At 41.8% G+C, this 11,367-nt stretch overlaps 1 protein-coding gene across 1 annotated transcript in view; it reads right to left on the bottom strand.

Moving 5' to 3' along the window:
- Positions 1-11,099, bottom strand: part of Ercc6l (excision repair cross-complementation group 6-like) — a 39,722-nt gene extending 28,623 nt beyond the window's left edge. Inside the window, exon 1 of the mRNA XM_013035933.1 lies at positions 10,967-11,099. Within this exon, the coding sequence (XP_012891387.1) occupies positions 10,967-11,037 (71 nt within the window). The 5' untranslated portion in view covers positions 11,038-11,099. The remainder of the gene's footprint in view (positions 1-10,966) is intronic.
- Between the last annotated feature and the right edge of the window lie 268 nt (positions 11,100-11,367).

The raw sequence follows: 11,367 nt of genomic DNA, 5'->3' as shown, positions 1-11,367 counted from the left end.
GCGCTCTACCACTTGAGCCACAGTGCCACTTCTGGCTTTTTTCTTTTTTCTTATGTGGTGCTGAGGAATCGAACCCAGGGTCTCATGCATGCAAGGCAAGCGCTCTACCACTGAGCCACCTTCCCAGCCCTTTATTCTTTTTTATCCTCCATGTGAATTGCCCTCTCCTCCACTATGAATGAAACCTCTGTAGAAAAAAGTTGAGCAACAAAAAATTAACCCCCCAAAAAATAAGCTCTTAAAGAAGTAACAATCCAATTGATAAATGGGATAAAGCCAGACTTCTCAGAAGAATGGTCAATAGACACATGAAGAAATGTTCAACATCTCTGGCCATATCTGTCTTTGGGAGGAGGGTAAAGGGGCACAGACACGGAGGGACAAAGGCTGAATAAAGGCAGCAGTGATATTCACTAGATACTATGTTGAAAATAAACAACAGTACCTGTGAACAGGGACAAGAAGGAAAAACAGGGAGAGAACAAGAGAAGGGGTGACAGTGTTAAAAAAGAAATGTATTCTTTATCTGACTTATATAACCATAACTCCTCTGTATGTTATCTTTACAATAACAATAAATATTTTTAAAAGAGAAAAAAATGTTGAGCAAATAAATCCTTACTCCATTAAGTTGTATGTTAGTTATGTTATCACAGAGACAAATAAGTCTAACATGACTACTAACAGCTTTTAAAGTTCCACCATTCCCACTTTGCTTATTAGTAACCTAAAAATATATCTGAAATGATTCCTTCCTTGGCACCTGAGGGCAACTCAAACCATTAAAGTTTCAGCCCCTGCACAAGAAACCTTATCATAGCACTACTTACATCTTTTCCCTACACTCAAGCAGTTTTCACATCAGATCCAGAAACTTGCCTCACTTTCCCCAGAAAACCTCAATACATGTCTAAAAAACACTTTTATATCTTCTTGGTTCTATGTATGTAACATTAGCAATCTTGACATCTGAGCTAAACTTTTTGTGGGAGGAAGTCCTGTCTGAGTCTGTTTTCTGTTGTCATAACAAAACAACTGAGGCTGGGTTAATTTATATATGCAGAAGGTTTACTTAGGGCTGAGAATGTGGCTTATTTGATTCCTCAGTACCACATAAACAAAAAAAGCCAGAAGTGGTGCTGTGGCTCAAGTGAAAGAGTGCTAGCCTTGAGCAAAGGAAGCTAAGAGATAGTACCCAGGCCCTGAGTTCAAGCCTCAGAACTGGAAAAAAAAGGCTTACTTAGACTGACAGTTCTAAAAGTTCAAGAGCATACTGCAGTACCTACATGCTCAATTTCTGGTGAGGACAACATGCTGCTCTATGCCTGACAGAAAAGTACAAAGGGGAATGAGGTACAGAGAGAGGGGACAAAAGGAGTTGTTCTGATAGTAAATACCCCTCAAAAACTATGTGTTAGCCGGGTTCCGGTGGCTCACACCTGTAATCCTAGCTACTCAGGAGGCTGAGATCTGAGGATCAAAGCCAGCCCGGGCAGGAAAAGTCCAGGAAAGTCCGTGAAACTCTTATCTCCAATAAACCACAAGAAAACTGGAAGTGACGCTGTAGTTCAAGTGGTAGAGTGCTCGCCTTGAGCTGAAGAGATGAGGGACAGCGCTCAGGCCCAGAATTCAAGCTCCACGACCAACCAAAAACACAAAAACATAAACAAAAACAAAACTATATGTTGTAGGGGGTTGGAGGTGTGGCTGTTGATAGAGTGCCAGCCAGTGAGCAAAAGTGGCTGCGGGTACTGAGTTTAAGTCCCAGTCTTGCACCAAGAAAAAAAAGTAAAAAGAAAAAAAAAACTATATGTTGAAGGCTTGATCATTAATACAATGCTAAGAGACTTTTGGGAAATGATAGGTCATGATGGTTCTGATCTAATCAATGGGCAAATCCACTGATCAAGTCATAATTTAATGGCAATACTGAGACATGATGGAAACTAGGGAATGGACCTAGTTAAAGCTTCATCCAAAGCAGATTCATGGGTATGCACTAGAAGGTTATATCTTGTCCCCATTATTTCTTCCTTTTCTCTGCTTTCCCAGCTGCCATGAGGTAAGCCCTTTCCTCCATTATGCCATACCACAAACTAAGAACAATGGAGCCAGCTAACTATGGCATTGAAACCTCTGAAATTTGACTTCAAACAAATCCTTCAGTTATTTTTTTCAGCAATAGAAAACAACGAAGACAGGAGCTGACTTGCTCTTATGACAGCCAATTCCTTCATGAAGGCAGAACCTCCATGACCCCAACAATCTTTTAAAGGGCCACAACTCTTAAATATAACAGCAATTGAAACTCAACATGACTTTTGGTGTATATAAACCAAAATCAGACCATAGCAAGGTCCTTTTTCTTTGCAAGGTGCCCAATTCCAAGAGCAGCTGTAGTGATTAATAATGATGAAGTACATGACAAAACCATGATAGTAAGAAGAGGTAATGGAGAGGATAATAAAAAAATTGAGATAAAAAAATTGAGAATTTGGTACTGGAAAAAGACTGACATCAATATTGGAAAAAATTTTAAATCCTATTGACATGCTGTACTATACTATGTACTATATACTATGTACTATATATAGCACATATATATATATGTATATATATAAATATGTATGTACTGGATGTACTAGAATTTAATCTATTTAACAATTTCCCTATCAATCAGTATGTATACTGGACTAACGATATAACTCAGTGCTACAGTAATTGCCTAGCATTTGAGAGGCTCTGGGTTCCATTCCCAGCACAGGGGGGAAAAGCTTGTAGACTGAAATAACAGCTATCACTATAAATACTACAATAGCACATACATACATGTACATGTTTATACACATAAATACCTTTGTCCACTCATATAAGTATTTAGAAAAGAAAATACTATAATTTCTAGCTTCAAAGAAAACTGGGCTAAGAGTATGGCTCAAGTAGTAGAGTGAATACCTAGTAAGAGTAGAGTCCTAATTTCATACCCCAATACTGCCAAAAAATAAAGCAAAACTAAGACCAGTGTGGTGGCACATACTGGTAATCTCAGCATTTGGGTGACTGAGAAAAGATTGTAGCTCAATGCTAGTCAAAGCAAAAGTTAGCAAAATCTTACCTCAAAAGCAAGCCAGGTTTGGTGATATATGTCTGCAATACCAGATACTTGTGAGGCAAAGGTCACAGAACCTAGGTTTGAGGTCAGCCCAGGCAACGTTAGCAAAAGAACCTACCAAAAAAACTGAACGTAAAGCTGGGCACCAGTGGCTCACACCTGTAATCCTAGCTACTCAGGAGGCTAAGATATGAGAGGATCACAGTTCAAAGCCAGCCTAACAGGAAAGTCTGTGAGACTTATTTCCAATAAACCACTCAGAAAACTGAAAGTGACGCTGTGGCTCAAGTGGTAGAGTGCTTGCCTTGAGCTAAAGAGCTAAGGGACAGTATCCAGGCCAGAGTTCGAGCCCCACGATTGACAAAAAAAAAAAAAACACAAAAAACAGAACATGAAAATGGCCATGACTAGAAAATAGCCTAGAAAATGACTAGAAAATGGCCATGAGTTTAAAAAGAAAGAAAAAAGGATCAGGATCATCAAATGATAATCTAAGAAAAGCACAAATAAATGGTTACTTGTAAAGACTACTGATTGGATTAAAGACTGGTAAGGTGTTCTTGAATTATCATTCATTTATTCATTATTTCATTCACCCCAGAGACTGGGTCTCACTCCATGGCCCAGGCTGCCTCAAACAATCCTCCTGACTCAGCCTCTGTAGTAGCTTGAACCATAGCCATGTACCACCTCACTGGTTTTAATTGCTACTTTAAATGTGTATTTTCTAACAACCAGCAATCCCATTTCCAAAGTGTGTACTCAATAAAAGTGTACCAAAATTCATAAGGATTATTCATTACAACAAAAGTTAAATGACAAAAAATAAGCCAAATGAATTAATGTTGAGAATACTTACACCTCAACAAAAGAAAATATGCAGACAGCAGTAGCTCCCACCTGAAATTCTAGCTACTCAGAAGGCAGAGATCTGAGGCCCATGGTTTGAAGACAATGCTAGCAGGAAAATCTATGAGATTCTTAACTCCAATTAACCACCAAAAAGCCAGAAGTGGATCTGGCTCAAGTGGTAGAGTGCTAGACTTTAGCACAAAATCTCAGGGACAGTTCCCACTCCGTGAATTCAAGCTCCAGGAGTGGCACAAAAAGAAAGGGAAGAAGGGAGGGAGGAGATGGAGGGGAAAGGAAGAAGGGAGGGAAGAGAGAAAGAGAGAAAGAACAAGAGAAAAAGGAAAAGATATTTTAAAGAGGGATGTTGAGTGTGGTATGGCATTGAAAACCTTTTATTTCAGCACTGAAGAAGCTGAGGCAGGAGGTGCCCTAGTTCAAGGTGCTAGCCTAGGCTACATAGCAAGACACTGATTCAAATAAACAGGCAAAAAGCTATAGTGGTATATGCTCATATGCCTATAATCCCAACTCACTTGGAAGGCTTAGGTGGGAGGATTGATTGCTTAAGTTAAAGACCAGCCTGGGCAATGTAGTAAGACGCCAGCCTCACTCAAATTAAAGTTCTAGACTATGAAAAAGGAAAGGCATAGAAGACAGAAACAGAGTATTAACCAATTTATGGTGTTACAAGGACAGAGGAAATATTGTAATGGAGACAAGGTTTCAAAAAATTGATGTTTTGTGTAAAAGAAAGTATAGAACAGTTTGAGAGAGAAAGAGTCAGAGACAGAGACAGAGACAGTGGGGTGGGCAAGAGTATGTGTGCTGACAAAGAACAAGCCAGTGATCAACAGAAAGAGTGAGTAAGCAAAGATAACTGAGAGAATGAACATAAGTAGGTCCCTGAAATAGTGGGTCACTAGTCATAGAAGGTAGCCAGAGAGGACACCGTATTAGATAAATGGCAGGGATAGGGCAAGGACAAATACAGACAAAAAGAGGCCAATAAAAAAAGTGAAGGAGGGTAGGACACCGGTGGCTCATGCCTGTAATCCTAGCTATTCAGGAGGCTGAGATCTGAGGATCGCCATTCAAAGCCAGCCCAGGCAGAAAACTCCATGAGAATCTAATCTCCAAGTAACCATCAGAAAACAAAAAGTGGTGCTGTGGCTCAAGTGGTAGAGCACTAGCCTTAAGCTGAAGAGATGAGGGACAGCAACCAGGCCGAGTTCAAGCCCCACCACAAAAAAAAAAAAAAAGAGTGAGGAGGGTCTGGGAATGTAGCTTAGAGGTAGAGTGCTTGTTAGCATGCATGAAGCCCTGGGTTCGATTTCTCAATATTACATAAACAGAAAAAGTGCCAGAAGTGGCACTGTGGTTCAAGCAATAGAGTGCTAGCCTGAGCAAAAAAGAAGTTCAGGGTCAGTGCCCAGGCCCTGAGTTCAAGTCCAAGGACTGGCAAAAAAAAGTGAAGAATGAAGAGAGCATATAGGAGAGTGAAAGAATGGACAAGAGGGTGCAAAGTAAGGATGTTTGACAGGTCCTAAAATGGCTGTGGGGCTGTTTTCTGGCCTAAATGAAAGTCAAGTTGTATCAAACTCTGAAGATGAAGCCACATTGGAGAACTCCAAATTTAAACTTACAAGAACTTAAAGAGGAGCTGGGTACTGGTGGATCATGCCTGTAATCCTAGCTACTCAGGAGGCTGAGATTGGAGGACAGCAGTTCAAAGCCAGCCTGGGCAGGAAAGTCCGTGAGACTCTCATCTCTAATAAACCACCAGAAAGCCGGAAGTGGCGCTGTGGCTCAAGTGATAGAGCATTAGCCTTGAGCTGAAGAGCTCAGGGACTGTGCCCAGGCCAAGTTCAAGCCCCACGACTGACAAGACAAAACAAGAAGTTAAAGAGGAAGGAACCAGTAGGAAATCACAGAAGCCTCAGATTTCCTAGCAGAGGGGTCAAAAACTGAACCAATGTAAATGCATATAAAGAGTGTCCTTCAGCCGGGTGCTGGTGGCTCATGCCTGTAATCCTAGCTACTCAGGAGGCTGAGATCTGAGGATCGCGGTTCAAAGCCAGCCCGGGCAGGAGAGACCGTGAGACTCCTATCTCCAATAAACCACCAGAAAACCAGAAGTGGCGCTGTGGCTCAAGTGGTAGAGCACTAGCCTTGAGCTGAAGAGCTGAGGGACAGCGCCCAGGCCCAGAGTTCAAGCCCCACAACCGGACCCCCCCCCAAAAAAAAGAATAATAGAGATAAAATATGATCAAAGTGCATTATATATATGTATGAAAATGTCATAATAAAGTCCCTTATTCTGAATAATTAATGTAGTGTGTGTATATATATTTTTTCTTTTTACATTTTTTTAACTATCAACTAAGCTGGGTACCTGTCACTCACACCTGTAACCCTAACTGTTGAAGAGGCTGAGATCTGAGGACTGTGGTTTGAAGCCAGCTCAGGCAGAAAAGTCTGTGAGACTCTTATCTACAATTAATCACAAAAAGCCAGATGTGGAGCTGTGGCTCAAGAGGTAGAGCACAAAAGCAAAGGGACAGAGCCCAGGCCCAGAGTTCAAGTCCCAGGGCCAGCAAACAACAACAACAACAAAAATCAACTGAAGTGAAGTAAAACTAATAGCTGGAAAATGGGTTAAGAATATACTAAACTGCTGGGTATGGTGGTACCCACCTGTAATCCCAGCTACTCAGAGGTGATAACTGAGAGGATCTCACTTCCAGACAAACTTTGACAGAAAGTTTGCAAGAACCCATCTCAAAAACAAGCCAGGGTTGGTTACTGATGGCTCATACCTGTAATTCTATCTACTAGGAAGTTGAGACCTGGAGGACAGTGATTCAAAACCATCTCAGACAGAAACCCCATCTGTGAGGCCTCATCTTTAATTATCCAGCAAAATGCTAGACTGGCTGGGCACTGGTGGCTCACGCCTTTAATCCTAGCTACTCTGGAGAGACTAAGATCTGAGGATCGTGGTTCAAAGCCAGCCTGGGCAGGAAAGTCCATGAGACACTTACCTCCAATTAGCTGCCAGAAAACCAGAGGTGGTGCTGTGATTCAAACTGGTAGAGCACTAGCCTTGAGCTGAACAGCTCAGGGACAGTGCCCAGGCCCAGAGTTCAAGCCCCACAACTGACAAAAAAAAAATCCAGGCATTTGTGACTTATAATCCCAGCCCCACAGGAGGTGTAGAAGGATCAGGGTTGGCCCTGGAAAAAAAGATCTATCTGAAAAAAAAACTTAAGCAAGGACTGAGGAAATGGCTCAAGTGGTACAGCGCCTGCTTAGCAAGCAAATGGCCTGAACTTTAAGCTCTAGTACCAACAAAAAAGTAATATAGCCAGGCGCCATTGGCTCAGTCCTGTAATCCTAGCTACTCAGGGGGCTGAGACCTGAGGATCACAGTTCAAAGCCAGCCCTGGCAAGAAAGTCTGTAAGACTCTTATCTCCAATTAACCACCAAAAAACAGGAAGTGGTGCTGTGGCTCAATTGGTATAGAGCACTCACCTTGAGCTGAAGAGCTCAGGAAAGTACCCAGGCCCAGAGTTCAAGCCCAAGACACCCCCCCAAAAAAAATAAAAGAAATACGTACTGATGTCTGCACTTTTGGGCATTTTCAAAAATTAATTATGAAAACTGGTAACTTTAAATTTTCTTTTTTGTCAGTTGTGGGGCTTGAATTTTCAAAAACTAAAATGTTTACAGAAATGCATACACTTTTTCTGTCATTGATATTGATATCCTCTCTATTTTGAGAATGTCCATGTTTTTGAGAAACAATCAAATGGTAGGGTTACAATTGTACAACTAAAAATTTTGTTTTATAGTACTGAGTATTGAACTCAGGGCCTCACACACACACTAGGCAAAGAGTTCTACCACAGCTATACCCTGGGTCCTTTTATTTTTAAAAATAAGATCTTACAACTCTTGGCCTAGGCTGGCCTCAAACCTGCAAATCTGATGCAACCTCCCAAATAGTTGGTATTTCAGGCATGGGCCACCACACTTGTCTTGTAGATTTTTTATGTGTGCCTTAATTTAAAAAGGCTTTCTGAAACTTTCTATTGAAAAATACATGTTTTACTATGATTTAGACCATTCATTAAAATGTGATTAAATATTAAAATGAAAGCCTAAGCTATTACAATTATTAGCAATAATTCAAATATAATATATATCAAGAATGTATGTTTATAATAAGATTGACCTATTATAAAATACAAAAAATAATAAATCTGGAGATCTCTTTATTTTGTGCCAGTACTGGGACTTGAATTCAGGGCTTGGCAGATGTCCTTCAGCTTTTTCACTCTAGCAGATGTCCTTCAGCTTTTTCACTCTAAGTGTGAGCCACTGGTGCCTGGCTAAAGATTTTGTAAAAGACCAAAAAAAGGCTAGAATTGGTTACTCACACCTGTAATACTAGCTACTCAAGAGACTGGGAGTTAAAGTTCAAAGACAGCCTGGGCAGTAAAAGTCCATGAGACACCTCCAGTTAACCACCAAAAAAATCTGGAAGTGGAGCTGTGGCTTAAGCAGTAGAATACCAGGAATAAACAAAAAAGCTAAGGGAGAGTACCCAAGCCCTGAGTTCAAGCCCCAGTACTGGCATATACACATACATACACATGCAGACAAACAGACATACACATGCACAAAGACAAAAAAGATATAGTGTGCCAAACATATGTAAGCCAGTTTCAGAGTTCTTTTCAGCACTTACACAGCAGCATCAGATAGAGAAAGGGACAAAAAGGAAGGGGAAAAAGAGAGAAACAGATTAAATAACTAGCATTGTGTCTAGGACCAAAGCTATAAACAGGAGATAGTTTGTGTGAGGGGAATATATGTGGAATGGGGGGGGCATGTGGGAGGATTAGTGAGGACAGGAGAGACAGAAATATTAGGTGGGGGGCTGGGATTGTGGCTTAGTGGTAGAGTGCTTGCCTAGCATGCATGAAGTCCTGGTTTCGATTTCTTAGAGCCACATAAATAGAAAAAGCCTGAAGTGGAGCTGTGGCTCAAGTGGTAGAGCGCTAGCCTTGAGCACAGAGGGGCTCAAAACAGAGCCCAGGCCCTGAGTTGAAGCCCCAGGACCAGGGAAGTAAAGAAATGTTAGGAGGAAAAAGAAAGCAATTGTGATAGCTGAGGGGGTCATGAGATAAGTCCTGAAATGAATTGTGAGAGAAGACAGGATTGGAGGAGGAGTGATGGCTGTAGGTAGTGGAAGACAGGGATTGTTTGAGAATGCTCAGGCAAGAAGCTTTGAGAGCAAGCAAAATGTCTCAGAGTAAGAAACAGTTCTAAGGGAACAAACAGTGCAGACAGAGAGCCCTCCCCCTGATGTGCTTAGGGAAAGGAGAAGGGCTAAAGATCCATTTTTCAAATGAAAAGTTAAGGCTCAAAATAGTTAAGAGAAACTTGCTTTTGGTAACCAAGCTAGTTAACTGCTTGTAATTTCTGTTTTTGTTTTATCTTGTTTTGTTTTTGTTTTTTAAGTGCTATGGATCTAACCCACAGCTCTTTCACGCTGGGCTAGTTCTCTACTACTGAACTACACTCCCAACCAGTCATCTGAAGTTAAAATGACCCAACTTCAGTTGGGGATATGGCTCAATGATAGAGTATTTAGCAGTACATGCATGATGATCTAGGCGTAATCCCCAGACCTGTAAAAAATAAAATAACATGACCCAACTCTAATAGTCAGTACTCTAGTAACATACATAGACTGTCTTAAGATATCATGGGACTTATTTACTTGGTACAGTTTTAGTTTTGCAAAATAAAAGCTTGGAGTGTGCCTCTATTATATAAAAAATATTTATTGAAATGAACTCTAAAAAGCAGAAACAATAAGGTTTTTGTTTTGTTGATCCTGGGGCTTGAACTCAGAGCCTGAGCACTGTCCCTGAGCTTCATTTCCTAAAGGATAGTGCTCTACCTCTAGAGTCAAAGAGCCACTACTGGCTTTTTCTGAGTAGTTTATTGGAGTCTAATGGACTTTCCTGCCCTGGCCAGCTTTGAACCATGATCTTCAAATCTCAGCCTCCTTAGAAGCTAGGATTACAGGCATGAGCTACCAGTGCCTGACAAGGTTTTTCTTTAAAAAAAAAAAAAAAAGGCTTGGTGATGAGTTACACAATAAGGTGAATATGAGCTATATACTTAAAAATGAAGATTGTGAACTGGGAATGTGGCTTAGTGGTAGAGTGCTTGCTTAGCATGCATGAAGCCCTGGGTTTAATTCTTCAGTACCACATAAACAGAAAAGGTTAGAAGTGGTGCTGTGGCTCAAGTGGTAGAGTGCTAGACTTGAGCACAGAGAGGTTTAAGGACAGTGCTCAGGCCCTGAGTTCAAGCCCCAGCACTCGCAAAAAAATAAAATAATAAAAATGAAGATGGTAAATTTGATGTTATGTGTATTTTACAATAAAAAAATCCGAACATCCCCTAGATTTCACTCAGCAATTAGGTGAATGCTTATGCATTTTAACACATCGTTCAAATGTTTCCTTTGGTGATGAGGTCTTCCTTCGCTCAGTGATCCTTCTAGTTAGATGCTCACTCTCACTTTTATACTAACGCTCAGCCCAGCATATGAATCAATTTAAAGTACTCATGAAACAATACAGCAGATCGGTTCCCACTACCAGAGCAATTTGGGGGCCCTGTTTTATTTATCTCTGTATACGTTAGGTTCGGGGCTTGTTAGGGTAGGAAGATTCAGAAAGGGCTTAAGCAGTTGAAGTACTAACTCTGTAGGAGATAATGCTAGAGCTCATGCACCCCTTCTGGCCAAAAATTAGTAGTGCCAGGGATTCCCAGGGAAGAAATACGGTCAGTGCTTGGAGTCGATTCTCATGCCCTACTCGGAAAGGGCCGAGAAGCGTCCCACAAGGCTCCACCACCCCATCCGCGCAACCTGAGGACAAGGCCCTGCTAGTTATACCTGCCCAGTAGCCCAAACTAACCTCAGATATTGGGCAGCCTGTATTGAGCTTAAATTCTGGATTTCCGCCGAATTTCTGGACACCTCCATCATCAAGCTTGGTTTTCAGGAATCAGAGCTGTAGCTTGAATTCCGCTCGTTAACATCCGACGCATGCTCTGTTCACTCGCATAGCGGCAGGGCCAACCCTCTGCCGCCAGGCCAACCAATCCGCAGGCCCGCGCTTCAGCGCCGACGTCATAGCTCCACCCGTTCTGCGCCTGCGCGTATGCGCGCGGGAACCTAGAGGTTGAAGCGGTTAATGCAGCACAGCGTGGTGAGGCGCCTAGTAGACTGCGTCATTGGATTTTCAATATGGTCGGAACCAAAATACGGGGCACAGGCGGGGGGGGGGGGGAGGGAGGCCGGGGGACGGGGAGTGCG

This window comes from Dipodomys ordii, unplaced genomic scaffold, assembly GCF_000151885.1.
Source record: "Dipodomys ordii isolate 6190 unplaced genomic scaffold, Dord_2.0 Scaffold232, whole genome shotgun sequence".
NCBI classification, from domain to species: Eukaryota; Metazoa; Chordata; class Mammalia; order Rodentia; family Heteromyidae; genus Dipodomys; species Dipodomys ordii.
This window is presented reverse-complemented; position numbering and strand designations above follow the sequence as displayed.